The 21973-nt window shown below is 50.2% G+C and overlaps 1 protein-coding gene across 10 annotated transcripts in view; it reads left to right on the top strand.

Moving 5' to 3' along the window:
• Window positions 1–4092: 4092 nt before the first annotated feature.
• The window catches only part of IQSEC3 (IQ motif and Sec7 domain ArfGEF 3), a 58784-nt gene continuing 40903 nt past the window's right edge, over window positions 4093–21973 (top strand). For all 10 annotated transcript variants that reach the window (XM_083180992.1, XM_083180991.1, XM_083180994.1 and 7 more), the window contains exons 1-2: window positions 4093–4669; window positions 21804–21872. In XM_083180992.1, coding sequence (XP_083037118.1) covers window positions 4176–4669; window positions 21804–21872 — 563 coding nt within the window. In that variant the 5' untranslated portion in view covers window positions 4093–4175. The remainder of the gene's footprint in view (window positions 4670–21803; window positions 21873–21973) is intronic.

The following is a 21973-nucleotide window of genomic DNA, read 5'->3' as shown; positions in this document are numbered from 1 at the left end:
ATATAATAACTGGTAATAATATTCTATGTACAGCGCTGCGGAATATGTATGTGCTATATAATAACTGGTAATGATAGATAGAATCCCTTTATTCGTCTCACAATGGAGAAATTTCAGAAATTTGTGCTATCAATACGAATACGAATTGCCGTATTTTCGGGATGGTAAATGTCAAAAATAAGTGTATTTCTGGATACAAGTACACCTATTTTTTACAAATTTCCTTTAGTAAATTTCCCCTATGTGTCATGCAGCCAGCCAAAGGTAGGACTTCTGGTTGACAAAGCCACCCTGAGTGTGCCGAAACGCATTCCTCAAGGACCCCTCCTCATCTGCGTTATCGACCGGCAATCCCCCTGTGACTTTGATGCGCTGAACGACCAGACACACTGACAGCCTGCCTATTCCCCGCCCCCCAGCAACAGCTTTGCTTACCTGCAGCCAGTACTACGTGGGAGTGCGCGGGTCACTGAACGGAGAAGTCTGCAGACCAACTCACAGCAGTAGCGCACGGTCTAGCTGCAGCAGTCCGGGACCACATCCACCGGCTCCCCACACCGTAAGGTGCTATTGGCACCCATCACACACAGGATCCAGGCTACTGATGTTATGACGCTCTGGTCAAAAATGTATTAATACAGTGCGAAAATAAATGATTGCAGTTGATTAACTTTAACCATTTGGCGGGAAAGACTCGGATGAAGGAGGAAGGTGTGCCTTAAGACTATTGATCGCTTTCCAATACTGCCACATGTAAGTGACTTTATGTGCACACTTGAAAGTGAAGGCCCATACACACTGGGCGACTTTGAGCTGAAAGTCGCACAAAACAGGAGGTTTGAGCAGCTTTCAGCCCAAAGCCGCCCAGTGTGTATGGCCCGGCGGTGAGTACTGCTGCGCGCTCCCTCATCATCGCCGGGAAAGCCGCTATCTGCTGGTATTAACAGCTGCGCTATGTAAAGCCGCCCTCTCCCCGCTGATAGCGCCGGGAAGGGGGAAAGCCGCCCAGTGTGTATGCCCCAGCGATGAGCGCTGCTGCGCGCTCCTGCATCATCGCCGGGAAAGCCGCACATCTGTTGGTATTAACAGCAGATGAGCGGCTTTGAGGACGGCTTTTCATAGCTCTGCTCTATGCAACACCGTCCTCCCCCACCATCGGCGCCAGGCAGGGGGAAAGCTGCTCAGTGTGTATGCACTGAGCGGCTTCCCCCCCGCGATGAACACGATCATTGCTGCCCAGCGTGTATGGACCATTACACTTGATCAATGAAACCATCTTCTAATAGACAAGGAGAATCACTTAATAACCAGCTCAAACTGCTCCAGTTCTAGATTGCGGCGCAGTCTTTGTATTATAGTAACTTACATAATGATTTATCACTAGTTTTTCTTTGATACTCCGGGGTTTTTTATTTATTTTTTAATTTTATTTATGTTTAGTTTTATTGAATAATAAATGTGTTTTCATTTAAAATATATATTGTTGCTTTGTGTCTTAAGCGCCACTGGATCCAGTGTGGGCAGCAAAAGGTGCCGGGGAACGTCCAATACTGCGTCATCTGATGCATTGTGTATTATGTCGCCCCCTGCTGCATTACTTTATTATTGCTATCGCGCGCCTCCAATCACATCAGGCCCCAGAATAGTAAGTTTTATTATACATCTGTCCTTGAATTCCTGGAACCATTCGCTGCAGTTTCAATCAATAAACCCCGAACATGAAATCTAACTCTTTGTACTGATGCTCTAAATGTAAATGTTTCCAATTAGCCGGAGATATTTAATAATTATTATAAATGTTTGGCCTGGTGCATTTCCTCCCCCTCTCATCTCTGTATCCCCCCCCCCTCCCCCTCTGATCTCATTCCGCCACTTAAATCTCCTTATTTGTCAAGAAGAGCGTTGCGTCATATATAATGATTACGTGAAAAGAATTGGGGTGCTTATAGGGATATTGGTGCGTTATTGGGCCCAATTCAGAGCTTATCGCAACCGGCAGATTATCGGCGAACTGCACACGGATATTGGCCACAATGCGTTTGCTCAATGCCCGGCTGCGACCAAGGTCTGCTACTTTGTCGGTTTGCTGGCTGTACGCAAGGTGATTGACATGCAGTGGGTGTGTGTGTGTGTGTGGGTGTGTGTGTGGGTGTGTGTGGGGGGGAACCAGATGTTTCATGGGAGAGTCAGGGAAAACGCAGGCGTGCCTAACGGGGCCTACACACAGAGCAACGCGATCTGATCACTCAGTGCACAGCGATGCACAGCAATGCGCCGGTGCTGTGTGCTGAGCCATCTGACAAGGCCTCTCTGGGGAGGGGATACGGTCATTAGGTCTACAGTAACTAGGTCGACAAGCATTGGGTCGACACCGCTAGGTCGACATGCACCAAGGTCGACATGGGTTAAGGTCAACATGGGTCAAGGTTGACATGGATCTAGGTCAACATGACATTAGGTCGACACTAGCGTTAGGTCAACATGGGCTAGGTCAACATGGATTACTTTACATGTGCGCTCGCCACACTATCTAAAATCAACTCCATGCCGACGTGGATAGTGGGGGTGTGAAAAGGTCGGATGACACGTACCGCCGCCCCTCGCGGGCTCGGTGCGCTCGCCACGCTTCGGGTTGGAGTTTATAGTGGGGGTCGCGTTGACAATGGGGGTGCATTTAACATTGTAAGCACCCATCAGGGTGCTTGTACAATTAAAAACCGCATCGCATGCCACTATATTGCATGCGATGCGATGCGATGAGATGCAGTACTTTATAAATTCAAAACTCTGGCGTATAAGTTAGTATGACAGGAAAGGCTGTGCCTCACCTGTCTCACCCCACCGCATGCTACTGATGTTAGCAGCAAGCCGGGCCGTGCATTGCTATTGCCCCTACACATGGAGCGATTTTGGGATTCAGATCACTACACTGGAGGTGAATTCAGCGTAGTACAAGAGACAGAAAACAGGATTCTGGTTCTACAGCCATGATGATGGGTGGGGGACTGGCAATACTGAACGTTCCACAAGAGCTGGCACTCAGCATAAGTCACAAAGGGGGTGATCATCAGTGAGGGTTTGTGCCTGATTCTGAGCAGGGATAACCGCAATAATGCTGGTAACTGCACCTGGGTAACACCTGGCTGCACTACAGTGGGGGCAGGGATATATAGATGTGAGGGAGGCATGTGTAATCTCAGTGTAAGTGGGGAGCACCCAGTAATAAGGGGGAGCATCCCTCTGCACCCACAGAGCTGACCCTCTACCTGAGATATAAGGGGGAGCAGTGGCACACTTCTGCACACACAGAGCTGACACTCTACCTGAGATATAAGGGGAATCACCCAGTAATAAGGGGGAGCACACCTCTGCACCCACAGAGCTGACACTCTACCTGAGATATAAGGGGGAGCAGTGGCACACCTCTGCACCCACAGAGCTGACCCTCTACCTGAGATATAAGGGGAATCCCCAGGTAAAAAGGGGGAGCATACTTCTGCACCCACAGAGCTGACACTCTACCTGAGATATAAGGGGGAGCAGTGGCACACCTCTGCACCCACAGAGCTGACCCTCTACCTGAGATATAAGGGGGAGCAGTGGCACACCTTTGCACCCACAGAGCTGACCCTCTACCTGAGATATAAGGGGGAGCAGTGGCACACCTCTGCACCCACAGAGCTGACACTCTACCCGAGACATAAGAGGGAAGCACATCTCTGAACCCACAGAGCTGACCCTCTACCTGAGATATAAGGGGGAGCAGTGGCACACCTTTGCACCCACAGAGCTGACCCTCTACCTGAGATATAAGGGGGAGCAGTGGCACACCTCTGCACCCACAGAGCTGACACTCTACCCGAGACATAAGAGGGAAGCACATCTCTGAACCCACAGAGCTGACACTCTACCTGCGATATAAGGGGAATCACCCAGTAATAAGGGGGAGCACACCTCTGCACTCACAGAGCTGACCCGCTACCTGAGATATAAAGGGGAGCACACCTCTGCACCCTGCTCTAGGGCAGGCTGGATGATCCGGCCCCCCTCCCCCATTATATAACCTCCCTGATGATGATGCTGCGGCCGGATCCTCCCCGTCCTCCTCCCCCTCCCCTCCCGGTGCTGTCACGCAGCTCTCCCCCGGCTCAGTGTGTCGCTGGCCGGGACCAGGGATGGAGAATCTCCTGGAGAACCCGGTGCGGGCCGTCCTGTACCTGCGGGAGCTGACCAGCATCGTGCAGAACCAGCAGAGCCTCATCCACACCCAGCGGCAGCGCATCGACGAGCTGGAGAGGAGGCTGGACCAGCTGGGCAGCGAGAACCAGAGCCTGCGGGGCCAACCGCAGCCTGTGCCCGGCCAGCCTCAGCCCCCAGCCCTGCCTGTGCCCGGCCAGCCTCCGCTCCCAGCTCTGCCTCAGCCCCCAGCCCAGCCTGTGCCCGAGCAGCCCCAGGCTCAGCCCTCCGTCCAGGCGGGGGGCCAGGGAGAGCCGGAGAGCCCTGCCCGCAGCCAGGCTCAGACCCAGCCGCAGGGGCACCAGCACCCCCCGGGCGTCCAGCACAGCGAGGAGCCGGAGCCCGGCCAGAGCCCTGCGCCCCGGAGCTCCCCGCAGATCCAGCAGCACAAGCCGGCCACCCTCTGCAAAGCCATCCTGGGGAGGAAGGCAGAGTGAGTACCCTGCTCAGGGCTGCTGTATGGGGCTGGCGAATGGGTGGCATTGCCGTGTAGGGTGCAGAAGGGGTGCTGGGGCACAGAGTGGGTGCAGAGGATGCAGGATGGGTGCTGGGGTCCAGAGGGCACAGAGTGGGTGCAGAGGATGCAGGATGGGTGCTGTGGTCAGGAGGGCACAGGATGGGTGCTGTGGGTGTAGCATGTGTATTATGTGTGCAGAATGGGTGCTGTGGTCCAGGGGGAACAGAATAGGTGCAGATGATGCAGGATGGGTGCTGTGGTCCGGAGGGCACAGGATGGGTGCTGTGGGTGTAGCATGTGTATTGTGTGTGCAGAATGGGTGCTGTGGTCCAGGGGGAACAGAATGGGTGCAGACGATGCAGGATGGGTGCTGTGGTCCGGAGGGCGCAGGATGGGTGCTGTGGTCCGGAGGGCGCAGGATGGGTGCTGTGGTCCGGAGGGCGCAGGATGGGTGCTGTGGGTGTAGCATATGTATTGTGTGTGCAGAATGGGTGGTTTGGTCTGGAGGTCACAGGGTGGTTGCATAACGGGTGCTGTGGTCCAGATGGCACAGAGTTTGTGCTTTGGTCTGGGGGCACAGGATGGGTGCTGTGTGTAGAATAGGTAATGTGGTCTAGAGGGCATATGGTGGTGCAGAATGGGTGCTGTGATTCAGGGAGTTGGGTTGGTGGACTGGGGGGCACAGGATGGGTGCTGTGGTTGTAGAATATGTATTTGGGTGCAGAATGGGTGCCATGTTGTTGTGTTCACAAGATAGGTGCTTTGGTGCGGTGGGTGCAGTGTGTGTGTGCTATGTTGGTGAGGGCACAGGATAGGTACAAAGGACACAGGATGGGTGCTGTTGGTCAGAGGGCAAAGGATAGGTACAGAGGATGTCTGATGGTTTCTGTGGTGCGGAGGGTACTGGATAGGTGCTGTTGTGCAGAGGGCACGGGATAGGTATGTAGGATGGGTTCTGTTTGTAGGAGGGTACTGGATGGGTGTTGTTGGTTGGAGGGCACAGGGTGGGTATAAAGGATGTAGGATGGTTTCTGTGGTGCGGTGGGTACTGGATGGGTGCTGTTGTGCAGAGGGCACGGGATAGGTACAGAGGATGTAGGATGGGTTCTGTTGGTAGGAGGGTACTGGATTGGTGCTGTTGGTTGGAGGGCACAGGGTGGGTACAGAGGATGTAGGATGGTTTTTGTGGTCCAGAGGGTACTGGATGGGTGTTGTTGGTTGGAGGGCACAGGGTGGGTATAAAGGATGTAGGATGGTTTCTGTGGTGCAGTGGGTACTGGATGGGTGCAGTTGTGCAGAGGGCACAGGATAGGTACAGAGGATGTAGGATGGTTTCTGTGGTGCGGTGGGTACTGGATGGGTGCTGTTGTGCAGAGGGCACGGGATAGGTACAGAGGATGTAGGATGGTTTCTGTGGTGCGGTGGGTCTGGGTGGGTGCTGTCGTGCAGAGGGCACAGGGTGGGTACAGAGGATGTAGGATCGTTTCTGTGGTGTGGAGGGTACTGGATGGGTGCTGTTGTGCAGAGGGCACGGGATAGGTACAGAGGATGAAGGATGGTGCTGTTGGTAGGAGGGCACAGGTTGGGTGCTGAGGAGGGCAGATTTTCAGTTTTGCATTGGACTTGGATACAGGCAATGGGGCTTCTTGAACCCCAGTCACTTTCAGGGTATTGAAAGTGACCTGTGCTCCATTACCTCCTCCCAAATATGTGCTGTGTACACCCCCTGCTGACTATCGGTCATCAGTAATGTATGGTCAATGGTACTGCGCCATGGCGTATGACAGTGCTTTAATGATATAAAAAATCCTTTCCCCTCATGTCATTGCTAAGCCTCCAGCCCACTGCCCCGCATCTTATACAGCTGTCAGTCAGCCTGGTATCAGCCAGAACTCCGGCTCCCATGTTCTCCAGACCTCCCAGGATTATTTATTAACAGTTCCTTCTATAGCGCACACATATTCCGCAGCGCTGTACAGAGACTATTATTACCAGTTATTTATATAGCGCACACATATTCTGCAGCGCTGTACAGAGATTATTATTACCAGTTATTATATAGCGCACACATATTCCGCAGCGCTGTACAGAGGTTATTATTACCAGTTATTATATAGCGCACACATATTCCGCAGCGCTGTACAGAGACTATTATTACCAGTTATTATATAGCGCACACATATTCCGCAGCGCTGTACAGAGACTATTATTACCAGTTATTATATAGCGCACACATATTCTGCAGCGCTGTACAGAGATTATTATTAAAAGTTATTATATAGCGCACACATATTCCGCAGCGCTGTACAGAGGTTATTATATAGCGCACACACATTCCGCTGTGCTGTACAGAGATTATTATTACCAGTTATTATATAGCGCACACATTCCGCAGCGCTGTACAGAGATTATTATTACCAGTTATTATATAGCGCACACATATTCTGCAGCGCTGTACAGAGATTATTATTACCAGTTATTATATAGCGCACACATATTCCGCAGCGCTGTACAGACTATTACCAGTTATTATATAGCGCACACATATTCCACAGCGCTGTACAGAGACTATTATTACCAGTTATTTATATAGCACACACATATTCCTCAGCGCTGTACAGAGATTATTATTACCAGGTATTTATATAGCGCACACATATTCCTCAGCGCTGTACAGAGAATATTATTACCAGTTATTTATATAGCGCACACATATTCCGCAGCGCTGTACAGAGACTATTATTACCAGTTATTATATAGCGCACACATATGCCGCAGCGCTGTACAGAGCATATTATTACCAGGTATTTATATAGCGCACACATATTCCGCAGCGCTGTACAGAGAATATTATTACCAGGTATTTATATAGCGCACACATATTCCGCAGCGCTGTACAGAGACTATTATTACCAGTTATTATATAGTGCACACATATTCCACAGCGCTGTACAGAGATTATTATTACCAGTTATTTATATAGCGCACACATATTCCTCAGCGCTGTACAGAGATTATTATTACCAGTTATTATATAGCGCACACATATTCCTCAGCGCTGTACAGAGATTATTATTACCAGTTATTATATAGCACACATATTCCGCAGCACTGTACAGAGATTATTATTACCAGTTCTTTATATAGCGCACACATATTCCGCAGTGCTGTACAGAGATTATTATTACCAGTTATTATATAGCGCACACATATTCCACAGCGCTGTACAGAGAATATTATTACCAGTTATTATATAGCGCACACATATTCCACATCACTGTACAGAGAATATTATTACCAGTTATATTATATAGCGCACACATATTCCACATCACTGTACAGAGAATATTATTACCAGTTATATTATATATCACACACATATTCCGCAGCGCTGTACAGAGAATATTTGAACATTCACATCAGTTCCTGCCCCAGTGGAGCTTACAATCTATATTCCCTACCACATGCAAAATGTGCTGAAATAAGATGGTTGTTGGACAATATCGCCTGCTGAGACTTGTAGTTCTACGAAGCTGCCATTTCCCCGTGACCTTGCGTAATTGGGGCAGCCATGCGGTGCTAATTTGTGCAGAGAATCCCCAACCCTTCCACAACCGCGTGCAGATTTGTATTGTCAGCTCATTAGATGGTGTCTGGGGGTACAAGGGTCCCTAGTGGCGCCCTGTCACTGCACACTGCAATGTTCCCTGTCATCTCCATCACAGGAGAATAGTAATTACCCAGCAGGTCAGAGGTCACACCGGGGGCTCCTCCCACAGGTCCTATGTACATGCCAATATCTCTGGATTAACCTGTACTGAGCCCCGCGTATAGATTGGGATTCACAGCCATCATTTCAGATTTAATCTCACCTTGAGACTGCTGAGGAAAGCTGGCACAGTTACACCCCCCCTCCCCGCCCCCGCTCAATCCTCTCATATAAATGATCTTATATTGCAGGAGACCCCCGGTGTATATTATTCTGCTGAGCTGGGAGCTTGCTTATTGCTTTGTGAATTGGTCTGAATGCTGTAATAACCTGCTTATGACTCAATCTAATCTCTGCTGTGTGCTGCGTGTATGGCTGTGTTGTGAATGCACAGCGCTCTGCATCACTATGGAAGTGGATGGTGGGGGACGATGGGCTCCGACTGGTGCAGCTCTACATGCAAAGAATCTGGATGCTGAGGGGATTGTGGGAAATGGCTGCGAGGAGTGTGCAGGGGGGAGAGGGTGCTGTGTAGGGCTCTGTGCCGCTCACACCGTGCAGGGGGGAGAGGGCGCTGTGTAGGGCTCTGTGCCGCTTAGACCGTGCAGGGGGGAGAGGGTGCTGTGTAGGGCTCTGTGCCGCATACACCGTGCAGGGGGGAGAGGGTGCTGTGTAGGGCTCTGTGCCGCATACACCGTGCAGGGGGGAGAGGGTGCTGTGTAGGGCTCTGTGCCGCTCACACCGTGCAGGGGGGAGAGGGCGCTGTGTAGGGCTCTGTGCCGCTTACGCCATGCAGGGTGGAGAGGTCGCTGTGTAGGGCTCCTTGCCGCTTACACCATGTAGGGGGGGAGAGGGCTCTGTGTAGGGCTCTGTGCCACTTAAGCCATGTAGGGTGGAGAGGGCACTGTGTAGGGCTCCGTGCCGCTTACGCCATGTAGGGTGGAGAGGTTGTTCTGCTGTGGTTACATCGTACAGGACTCAGAGGATAAAGCATAGGGGCTGTGCTGGTGGTTACACAGTGTAGGGTAGAGAGGATACAGGATAGGGGCTGTGCTGGTGGTTACATGATGCTGAGCAGAGAGGATACAGGATTGGGGCTGTGCTGGTGGTTACATGGTGCAGGACAGAGAGGATACAGGATAGGGTCTGTGCTGGTGGTTACATGGTGCTGAGCAGAGAGGATACAGGATAGGGGCTGTGCTGGTGGTTACACGGTGCTGAGCAGAGAGGATACAGGATAGGGGCTGTGCTGGTGGTTATATGATGCGGGACAGAGAGGATACAGGATAGGGGCTGTGCTGGTGGTTACATGGTGCTGAGCAGAGAGGATACAGGATAGGGGCTGTGCTAGTGATTACATGGTACAGGACAGAGAGGATGCAGGATTGGGGCTGTGCTGGTGGTTACATGATGTAGGACAGAGGATACAGGATAGGGGCTGTGCTGGTGGTTACATGATGCTGAGCAGAGAGGATACAGGATAGGGGCTGTGCTGGTGGTTACATGGTGTAGGATAGAGAGGATACAGGATAGGGGCTGTGCTGGTGATTACATGGTGCTGAACAGAGATGATACAGGATTGGGGCTGTGCTGGTGGTTACATGATGCTGGACAGACAGGGTACAGGACAGGGGCTGTGCTGGTGGTTACATGGTGCTGAGCAGAGCGGATACAGGATAAGGGCTGTGCTGGTGGTTACATGGTGCTGAGCAGAGCGGACTCAGGATAGGGGCTGTGCTGGTGGTTACATGGTGCTGAACAGAGATGATACAGGATTGGGGCTGTGCTGGTGGTTACATGATGCTGGACAGACAAGGTACAGGACAGGGGCTGTGCTGGTGGTTACATGATGCTGAGAAGAGAGGATACTGGATTGGGGCTGTGCTGGTGGTTACATGGTGCAGGACAGAGAGGATACAGGATAGGGGCTGTGCTGGTGGTTACATGGTGCAGGATACAGAGGATACAGTATAGGGGCTGTGCTGGTGGTTACATGGTGCGGGACACAGAGGATACAGTATAGGGGCTGTGCTGGTGGTTACATGGGGCAGGACAGAGAGGATACAGGATAGGGGCTGTGCTGGTGGTTACATGGTGCAGGACAGAGAGGATACAGGATAGGGGCTGTGCTGGTGGTTACATGGGGCAGGACAGAGAGGATACAGGATAGGGGCTGTGCTGGTGGTTACATGGTGCAGGACAGAGAGGATACAGAATAGGGGCTGTGCTGGTGGTTACATGGTGCAGGACAGAGAGGATACAGGATAGGGGCTGTGCTGGTGGTTACATGGTGCAGGATACAGAGGATACAGTATAGGGGCTGTGCTGGTGGTTACATGGTGCGGGACACAGAGGATACAGTATAGGGGCTGTGCTGGTGGTTACATGGGGCAGGACAGAGAGGATACAGGATAGGGGCTGTGCTGGTGGTTACATGGTGCAGGACACAGATGATACAGTATAGGGGCTGTGCTGGTGGTTACATGGTGCTGAGCAGAGAGGATACAGTATAGGGGCTGTGCTGGTGGTTACATGGTGCAGGACAGAGAGGATACAGGATAGGGGCTGTGCAGGACACAGAGGATACAGTATAGGGGCTGTGCTGGTGGTTACATGGTGCAGGACAGAGAGGATACAGGATAGGGGCTGTGCTGGTGGTTACATGGGGCAGGACAGAGAGGATACAGGATAGGGGCTGTGCTGGTGGTTACATGGTGCAGGACAGAGAGGATACAGAATAGGGGCTGTGCGGGTCTTTTATGTAAGAACAAGCCCCATATGCTGCACTCTGCTCTGGCTATCTTACATTGCGCCACACTTTGCCGGCTGCAGTTCTGCAGTACAATGCATCACTGTATATACTGTATACTGTATGTACAGATAAGGGTTTGCTTCCTGTCTTATCCCTCGGCACGATGCGCTGTTGTGTAGGCTGTGTGGGAGCCCAGTGCTTAGCATTTAGCAGTGGGATTCTCTGCACGCAGCCATATTTACATACAATGCGCTGTGTGCGGCCAGCACTGCCAGGGTTACAAGTGCTAGGGTCGGGGGGATGGGGGGATGCGCGTCCCCGGTGGTGTCTTCTGGTCCACTGACAGCTTACTAACCGTGTTCGGAGATGTGATAATTCAGAGTGATAGCCAATCTAATGCGGAGATTATGTGTGACTGGAGGAAATAGACAACACACACATATATGTCTCTACCTACATACATATAGCGGTATTCTATTATTCGGGTAATTATATAGTGCCTTCATATGCTGTAGCGCTGTACAGAGAATGTATCAGCAGCCAGTCCTTGTCCCGGTACAGTTTGTCTTTGGAACATTAAGGGCAGAAGCCTCTGTACCTGGATTTCTCTCCGCAGATGAAGGAGAAAGGCTCTTGTGGGGTGTAAAGTTATTTCCCCAAGGGTGCAGAAAGGAAGGGGGGGGGGGGGGGGTCACATGTTGCATATGGAAAGGAGAGGGATAACTGCCATTGGCCAAGAAGTTGGGACAGTTTGGAGTTGTGCCCAGGAGCCATTGCCCCCAATAATTGTGATTCATTAGCATTGTCACTCAAAGATTGTGATTCATACGACTCTGTGTTCAGCAGATGGGGGTTTATTTTTGTCCTGACTTTTTTTATTTGAGAAATATTGGGATCCTTTTTCCTGAATGGCGTCTTACACTGTATTCTGTCAGGTCCATCTGTCACTCCCATCCAGAATAGTTATTATGGCGGCTGTACGTATGTGATCTACATAGTATAGTGAGAAAGGCCCTCAATCAGTCCGGTTTGCTAGGCTGCATATATATATTATATATATATATATGTGTGTGTGTGTGTATATGTATATATATATATATATATATATATATATATAATTTGTAATCTAGCGAACAGATAAGATTAGGTCGACAGGGTCATTAGGTCGACAGTGAAAAGGTCGACATTTTTTTAGCAATTTTTTTTTCAAGCGTCAACATAGCACCACGTGCGCTCGCCATGCTTCGGGCACGGTGCCTCGCTGCGCTCGGCACACTATTTTATTCTCCCACCACGCCCTAGTGGATGGTAGGGCATGAAATACCGCCTGTCGGCACATGTCGACTCATAAAACAGTCAAATGACCCCATGTCGACCTTTTGCCTGTCGACCTTCCCCCTGTCGACCTTATAAAAGTCGACCTAATGACCCTGTCGACCTATGCATGTCGCTCTAAATGCATGTCTACCTAAATGCAGGTCGACCTAGTGGTGTAGACCTAATGCTTGTAGACCTAAATGCTGTAGACAATATGACTGTATCCCATATATTGATGGGGTTCAGTATGATTTACCGACAGTCACTTGGCCGACACTGTAATACCGTCGGTTGAAATGCCGACACGCAATATACCAACATGATCATAGTGCAGAGCATGTTGAAATGCTGAAACAGTTGTAGTGTCGACATTGGCACCAAATTAGTGTCCACTGTCCCCTTGCATTGCTCTCTGCCCTCTGCACAGTATTAAATCCTCCTGTTGGTATTTCGTTCATCGACAAATTAACTACATACAACATATCATAGACTTGCCTTTAACTAAGATGGAGTTCCACCTTCAGACGACTGCGTCTTCCTTGCCAATTTTGTTTATTTTGCTGACCATAGATTTTATTCGAGGTCAATAAAAAGAAGTCACAAAATATACCAGCGAGAGGTTTGTCCGGGCATGCCCAAACTATGGTCCTCCAGCTGTTGTGAAACTACAAGTCCCATCATGCCTTGCCACAGTTTTGCTATTAGGGAATGCTAACACTATGGCAAGGCATGCTGGGATGTGTAGTTTCACAACAGCTGGAGGAGGTGCCACATTCAGGCTGAATGCAGCGAACTGGATTTCATCTATTGCAGATGTTTCTGCCAGGCCGGGAGAACATCTGCAAGATGCTGGGCCAAATCCTAGGGAAGGGGAGCGGAGTGAGGCAGGTAATGAGACGGAGTGGACAAAAGGATGAGCAGGACGGGGGCAGAAGAGGGAGGCTGGGGGGAAGCTAATTGGAGCGAGAGAAATAGCGCAGCACCTAGGAAAGACCCCTAGGTAATATTCTCATATTAGGAGAACTTCCCTTCTCCTGCTGTGTTCGGGAATCAATACCTCCCCGCATTAAGATCCTTCTGCTCAATGTCTATTTCTGGAGCATGTGGGCAACAGGGAGAAGTGTTATAACCTGCCCGCCCCCTCCTCTCCTCTCCGGGGGGATCTCTCTCCTCCTTCCCACCGCTCCGGAGATGCGGAAAATGCATGATCTGTCCACACGTGACACAACATGACATACGTGTTACACTCTGCAGAACCGTTCTACACCTGGAAATCGTTCCGGGCACTGCTGGCAGGGCTGGCTGAGAATTGAGGTTGTTGTGCCCTAATGTGGAGGATCTGGACGGAATCCGGTAAATTTACTAAAGTGTGAAGTTTATAGAAATAAAAGCTGTTGCCCATAGCAACCAATCCAATTCTAGCTGTTGTCCTCTAGAAGGTGTTAGATAATCGATAAGCAGCGTCTGATTGGCTGGTATTTCACTTCTAAAAAACTCACCCTTTAGTTAAATTTACCTCTAAGTGTCATTTACATAATATAGTGGATGAGCAGCTAATGCAAGTACGAGCCTGCTAGTTACCAGCAATGGCGGCCGCGCAGAGCCATCTACTGGCCAATGGCTTGTAAGACACTTGAATTCCCCCCATAGAGTAGCGTTAATCTTATATGGTGTCCATATCTAACTACATTGACACGAAAAACGACAAAAAAATTTCTTGTCGGCCTTTTTGAACCGATCAACAAAAATGCTTGTTTTCTGTGTGGACCTACTGCCTATCCACCGATAGGGGTTGACCATATGCACAATGTACAATACCAACGTTCTATGTATGTAGCTACTGGCAAATGTGCTGTATCACTGTCATACGGACGGCTAGAGAGGAGTAGGCTGTGGGGGGAAAGGTGGACAGTGTCTAGGTACACAGTCAATAGGTCAACATGCAAAATATCGACATGGGTTTTTTTTGTGTCAATGTCGATGCGGACCCCCAATTACTGTCGAGCGTACCCTTGCATGGTGCCTCGCTTCGCTGCGTCCATTCCTAATCATGGTGCACGTGCATGTTAAACTTTGAGAAAGTCCCACAAAAATATAAAAAAAGAAGTGACAACCTCATGTCGCGTTTTCTTTGTGTGGACATAAGTAAAGCTGGTAAATGGATGAGAGCAAATGACAGTTGACCATTTGATTCGAAATTCTGGAAAACTGCCAAACTGCCATTCAGATAGTACCAGGTTTTTGTTCCAACCAGTCAGATCTGACATTCAATCTGTATCCTGTAGAATAGACTTATCAACCGTGTATTGTGGTGTGGATACAGATTTCAGCACCAAGGACAGAGGCTGAGCATCTGCAGCACCCAGCCAAGTCCTCACATCCACTTCAGAGCCAGGATTGCATGTTAGGGGTTAGTCACACCTGACTGCACTGGGGCGATTTAGCAGAGCCCTGTGATCTGATCACTGCCCCCCTGCCAAAGTGGTATCCTGCCCAGTGCAAGTCTGCAAATGGCCTGCGAAAATCATGGCGATCGTCCTCGTCTATTTGCAAAACCATTCGCAACTCAAATGATTCCCCAGTGTGTGCAGTCTGTGCTCAACCCAGAACCTACTCAGCCGGGCCGATAGGATCAGGGTGATCGAGGCCGGAGCTGATGTCACAGACCCTCCCTGAAACCCCCCATGGGGGAGGGAGGGGGGCACTGAGACTCCCAGAAAACTGCCACCCACAAACAGTGGCTTCTTGTCAGTCAAGTTGCGACGCTGCATTTTTCTGCTGAATGGCCACGCAAAGGTCATCGATAATAATCTGCCTTGTGAAATCGCAGCCCAGTGACCAGGTCTGAATAACCCCTGTTATCCTGTGTACATTCCAGGAGTCTGTATTGGATGGGAGGACTTGGCTGGGTGCTGCAGCTGCTCGGCCTCTGTATTGGATGGGAGGACTTGGCTGGGTGCTGCAGACGCTCGGCCTCTGTATTGGATGGGAGGACTTGGCTGGGTGCTGCAGACACTCGGCCTCTGTATTGGATGGGAGGACTTGGCTGGGTGCTGCAGACGCTCGGCCTCTGTATTGGATGGGAGGACTTGGCTGGGTGCTGCAGCCAGTCAGTCTCTGTATTGGATGGGAGGACTTGGCTGGGTGCTGCAGACGCTCAGCCTCTGTATTGGATGGGAGGACTTGGCTGGGTGCTGCAGCCGGTCGGCCTCTGTATTGGATGGGAGGACTTGGCTCGGTGCTGCAGCTGCTTGGCCTCTGTATTGGATGGGAGGACTTGGCTGGGTGCTGCAGACGCTCGGCCTCTGTATTGGATGGGAGGACTTGGCTGGGTGCTGCAGCTGCTCGGCCTCTGTATTGGATGGGAGGACTTGGCTGGGTGCTGCAGCCGGTCAGCCTCCGTATTGGATGGGAGGACTTGGCTGGGTGCTGCAGCCGGTCAGCCTCTGTATTGGATGGGAGGACTCGGCTGGGTGCTGCAGCCGCTCGGCTTCTGTATTGGATGGGAGGACTTGGCTGGGTGCTGCAGCCGCTCGGCCTCTGTATTGGATGGGAGGACTCGGCTGGGTGCTGCAGCCGCTCGGCCTCTGTATTGGATGGGAGGACTCGGCTGGGTGCTGCAGCCGCTCGGCCTCTGTATTGGATGGGAGGACTCGGCTGGGTGCTGCAGCCGCTCAGCCTCTGTATTGGATGGGAGGACTCGGCTGGGTGCTGCAGCCGCTCGGTCTCTGTATTGGATGGGAGGACTCGGCTGGGTGCTGCAGCTGCTCAGCCACTGTATTGGATGGGAGGACTTGGCTGGGTGCTGCAGCTGCTCAGTCTCTGTATTGGATGGGAGGACTTGGCTGGGTGCTGCAGCTGCTCGGCCTCTGTATTGGATGGGAGGACTTGGCTGGGTGCTGCAGCTGGTCAGCTTCTGTCCTTGGTGCTGAAATATTTATCCACGACGCAATGCTCTGTTCATAGGGGGGGGGGGGGGGGGGGGGGGGGGGGTGTATGGGGACGACTCACATGCTGTGAAAGACTCTCACATGATGTTTTATTTTTCTATTCATATATTTTTAATATTATAGAGCGTGAACATTTCCAGTCCAGCATATCCCCCGCTGTATTCTCCCGCTGGTTATCACAGGCGAGCAAGCGTCCCGCAGTTCAAAGTATTCTGGGCTATTTTTGACAGTCTCTTTCCATCCACTCAGCCACAGTGTTTTTTGGCTATTAAACGGATGAAAGATTTATGTTAAAACATTTTGAAAGCTAAAAAAAAAAAAAAAAAAATTGGGGTTCAATTATATATATTTGTTTAACCTACATTTCCCCATGATCAGCAAGTACAGCAGTTGTGAAACACTAGCAGTGTTGGCGATGCAGCCGGTTTCTGTACACGGGACTATATATAAGTAGTACACATGCTTACAGGAGGCAGAAATAGCATTGCGGAGATATAAATAATAACCGTGCTAAAATCCAGCAACAAAAGACTATGGTGACACAATCCGCCGGCGGGGGGAGCGCAGTGGCAGGTAACGGGTGCAGATACTGACGTCTGTCTGTCTGGTAGTGCTCTGTATTTGGATGCATTAGCCAATCCCTCATTATCTAGAGATGGACAAAGCAATGTCAACGATTCCGGAGCCGGCCAGTCAGATCCAGGTGCTGACAGAGTGTGTATCATTAGATAGATCGCAATTAGGTCGACACCACTAGGTCGACATGCAGGAAGGTCAGCATTACTGAAGGTCGACATGCAGGAAGGTCTACATGACTGAATCTCGACACAAGCATTATGTCGACATGGGGAAGGTTGACAGTCAAAATATCATCATGGGATTTTTACCCTAATATTGACACAGTCGACATGGACAATGAAACGTAGCACCGCGTCCTCTCGCATGCTTTGGACACGGTGCCTCGCTGCGCTCGGCACACTATTTTATTATCCCACCACACCCTAGTGGATGGTAGGGCATGAAATACCTCCTGTCGGCTCAAAAAAACAGTGAAAACCTCCCATGTCAACCTTTCTGCATGTAAGCAGTATTCTGATTGGTGGACGGCCATTGCCACTATGATATGGGCTGTGCGCCGGGGGCATAGGAGACAGTAGCGCATGTCCGTTACCAGCCTGCTTTTTACGTCGCTCATTTATACATTGATTTCTACATTATTGTTTTCGCTGCACAGAAAATAAATTGTCATCTGAAATGTTGCAAACAAGCTCTGGCCTGGAAGCAACCGGACATCAGCGCATCAGCTGAGATCAGACTGTCCCTACATGCAGCTGATTTTTCAGGCCTCATCCTCTGGCCACGTAGGAGCACATGATAACATGCAATTATGTGTACGCACTGTTCTGGCAGCGGTCCTGTGTCGTCACGCGGTACGCTCCCTGTGTGTGTGTACATAGGTGTTTGGTCACTTGCTTGTAATCATTGTTGTGTAATGGTAAGTCTCAGGACCCCCATAGAGGACCCCGCTCTTGTGATAAATGGACGGTTTATTAGCACCCTATTGGGGGATCTCAAGAAGCTGAGCTGAAATCTGAGCGAGGGACTCATTAGCTGTGACAGTGATCTGTGGATGAACAGCGAGCTGGTTCCTGTGGGAGGCCGACGGCCGGGCCTGTAACCCCCACAACCCAATAATGGATTACCCACTGATGGCAGAGATTGCAGGCATCTGTCTTGTGCCTCAGTGGGTGATTACTCAGATAGTAACCGTATAGAAACGTTGGGTACCACAAGGCTACGATGCGACGCGCCTGCCACAGGTACAGGTGCCACCATCCTGCCAATGTCCTGACTCCTCAGCACAGATCTAAGACGACATGTATGCTGGAAAGGATTGTGATGCACAGATCGGCGGTTGTCTCCTATTCCTTACAATCGGCTTATCCGCCGGACATTATCAGCCACAACGCGAGCTGAGATGGGCTCATTCATCCTAACAGTAATCATTATTTACAGCCCGTTAGGCGAAAAATGAAATCAGCCCGTCAATATGTTCTGTTGTGCGGATGGGGGAAATTGGATGCAAATCTTGTTTTTATCTTCAACGGGCTGGTTAGCAGATAAATATCCTCCATACGTCTGGGCCGTAAAACATTTCCCTATAAGCCATGGTTAAAATACTGCACATTTTACCGCTTTGCCATGATCTATATATTTTGTTAGGGGGAGGAATTTGATGGAACATTTACTTAAAAAGATTTTGAGAGACGAGGAACAAAATTGAAGTCCTAATTTGCAAATTTAAAACGAATTAGGGGCATCTATAATAACATCTTATCTGTGTTCTAAGCATCTGCCGGCGATATATCTGGGTCCTGGATGCACAATCTCAGGGAAATTAGGATTTGATGCTACAAATCCCAAACAGCTGGACCAGTCAGATCTTGCTTAAATCCTCTGCATCCCGAGCTTGCGTGGAAATGGCAAAGTACGTTTTTTAATTTCCAGCTCGTTAAACTGAGTAACTTTTAGTTTCATCGTGCAGGCGCTGGCGGTAAATCGAGTCTTGGAATGAGCGGCGGTTAGAATCAATGCTTGTTCTTCTACATTGTCACTGGGTGCAATACCTTCTATGACAGATGGTGTCGCTGTTGCTGCTTCCGCAACTAAAAGTACAATAGAGTTCCAATGTGGAATTTAAATGTCCTGGAGCTTGTAGCCGTTCTGTGACCACAGAAGACATCAATCATCGTTAAGGATGCGTGTGTTAACGATATTGAATACACTACGCGATATCGTGAACAATAGCACTCAGAAGGCCCTTTCTCAGTGATATTGTTCCCAATATTGGGCTTTAGATTTGGGTGGGGTTGTGTTCAAATGGAAATTTAAAATTGCAGTGTAAAAATAAAACGGTCTGTGGGCTACATAGAAAATCAGCCGGTATTTACCCTGCACAGAAACCATGTCCAGGCTGACTTTTTTCTTAGCGAAGGCAGGAGAAATCATTTGCTGTAAATCTACAGAGTTTCTAGAAGTGTGAGCTGTTGACCCTAGCAACCAGTCAGATTCTACTTCTCATTTAGCTGGCAACTTTGGACAATAGCTTGAATTTGGTTGCTATGGGCAACCTCACACACATCAAAACCTTCTCGCCTAGGGTAATTTACCCCATGGCATGACAATATGGAGGGAAAGGCATGAACGGGGAAAGTGTGCCAGAATAGGGGGTGGGGGGTACAATGTAGGGTGTCTGTCACTATTGCAAGTCCAAGAAGAGTTGTGGGCATGACACAACCGCCATGCATATAATACAGCGCGCGCGGAGGCTGAGGGGGTGTCTCAGGTCTCACGGGTGTTGCATGCGGGCGACTGCTTAAGGCAGACACTGTAATTGTCCACACATGAAAAGGTCAATGTCAGTTTTTCACATTTTTTTTCCCTATTTTTTTTTTTAAATGAACTAATTTACCATCCGCATGGCCTATGATTGGGTATGGTAAAGTATTCCAAGCGCAACGAGTCACCTGACCTGCGTCAACCTTTTCCTTGTGTCAACCGTTTCCTATGGCCCATAAAACACAGAATCTCCTTTTGTACATAAGCAGGAGAGCCGGGCCTGTCCTAGACAGCAGGGGAGGGAGAATCCGTGTAGGCATCCGGGCTGTGCCCACAGGGTGGAGAGTGTTTAAGCAGTTCTCTACCTTACTGATGCCAGGTGCACCCACCATGCCAGTGCGGCCCCCTGTAGGGCGGGTGTGAGGTCCTGGCCGGCTGCAGTGCCAGCCGAGATCTAACGCTGCAGAGTGCCTACATAAAGAGGTCTCCTGTGAGTCCAGAAAGATGCTGAGAGGTGTAATTTATTCATTACAATCAGCGTTACAGAAAGGGGATTTAATTACAGATCAGAGCTCAGCTGGGGAAGACGGAGCGGAGGCGCAGCACGTGGCGGCACTCCGGGTTCTTCATCTCCGTAGTGTGACTTGTGCTCTGCACCACACTGTCACACCTCCTCCCAGCCTTGGTGTCACCTTCCCACCTTCGACATCGTGGTAGTCATTCATGCAGAGCGGCAGGTTGGTCTCCCGGTCAGTGGATTACACCCATTGGTGGTGCTCCCGGGTGGGTTATTCAGGCTTAGCGGCCCATTTATTATTGGATCTCATATGCAAAGCATAAGGGACGTTGGGCGACATTAATAGCACAGGAATTAGTGGTAAGGCCCCCCATACACTGGGGGCAATTCAACTGCAGTTGTGGTGATCAGAGAGCCCAGATTGCATGTGAATGTCAGCGGGTCGCACCAGCTGGAACTCCTGGATTCTGAGTGGGCAGGCTTAACAGAAGTCGCCGTAATGTATGGGAATCTTTACACGCATGCAAAGTCACAGGTGACGCACAGTAATCCTAATAATCACTTCCATATCCCTGTCCCCTGATGCAGCCATCTGTACTTACCATGTACTTGTCCTATATCGCCTGGTGCTGTACAGTGCGGTTCTCTTGTGTGTGCTTCATTCCGTGAGGAGCTGCAGAACTCTTGTGACACGATATAAAAGAATGGGGGCAGCAGGAAGCCACAGACTGAGACTTATACAGTGAGAGGAGCAGGGTCCCCAGCAGCACAGAGTATATCAGGAGATGAGTGATGTGTCAGTGAGGACAGGGCTGCATGTGACAGGGGCAGTGACATGATGTGAGGGGGGAATGGAGGTAGCAGGAAGCCACAGACTGAGAGTTATATAGTGGGAGGAGCAGGGTCCCCAGCAGCACAGAGTATATCAGGAGATGAGTGATGTGTCAGTGAGGACAGGGCTGCATGTGACAGGGGCAGTGACATGATGTGAGGGGGGGAATGGAGGCAGCAGGAAGGCACAGACTGAGAGTTATATAGTGGGAGGATTCAGGGTCCCCAGCAGCACAGAGTATATCAGGAGATGAGGGATGTGTCAGTGAGGACAGGACTGCATGTGACGGGGCAGTGACATGATGTGAGGAGGGGAATGGGGGCAGCAGGAAGTCACAGACTGAGAGTTATATAGTGGGAGGAGCAGGGTCCCCAGCAGCACAGAGTAGATCAGATGAGTGGTGTCAGTGAGGACAGGGCTGCATGTGACAGGGGCAGTGACAAGATGTGAGGAGGGGAATGGGGGACAGGAAGACACAGACTGAGAGTTATATAGTGGGAGGAGCAGGGTCCCCAGTAGCACAGAGTACTGAGGTGTGCCTCTTGTCATTTTGATGATGGAAAACTTGTGTAAGTGTGTATAAGTATTAAAGGAAATGCATGTGATATAAGTGGCCTCTGACTCCGTGTTCTAGTTTGGGTGCGATAGGGGATGATGGCTGCTGATCTATAACCAATGCTTTCTCTCTCTTTAGGAATGAGACCGTTCTACACCAGTTTTGCTGCCCTGTTGCTGATGCAGAGCAGAAGCCGTCCCCACCCAGGTAAGGGCACACACGGCACAGACTGAGTCACTGCGTCACTATGATGTCACTATGATGTCACTATATCACAGGATGTATCGATCTGTTCAGGCTCAGAGTAA

This window comes from Crinia signifera, chromosome 4, assembly GCF_055691185.1.
Source record: "Crinia signifera chromosome 4, ASM5569118v1, whole genome shotgun sequence".
Classification (NCBI taxonomy): Eukaryota; Metazoa; Chordata; class Amphibia; order Anura; family Myobatrachidae; genus Crinia; species Crinia signifera.
Note: the sequence above shows the minus strand (reverse complement) of the source record. Positions and strands in the feature narration are given on the sequence as shown.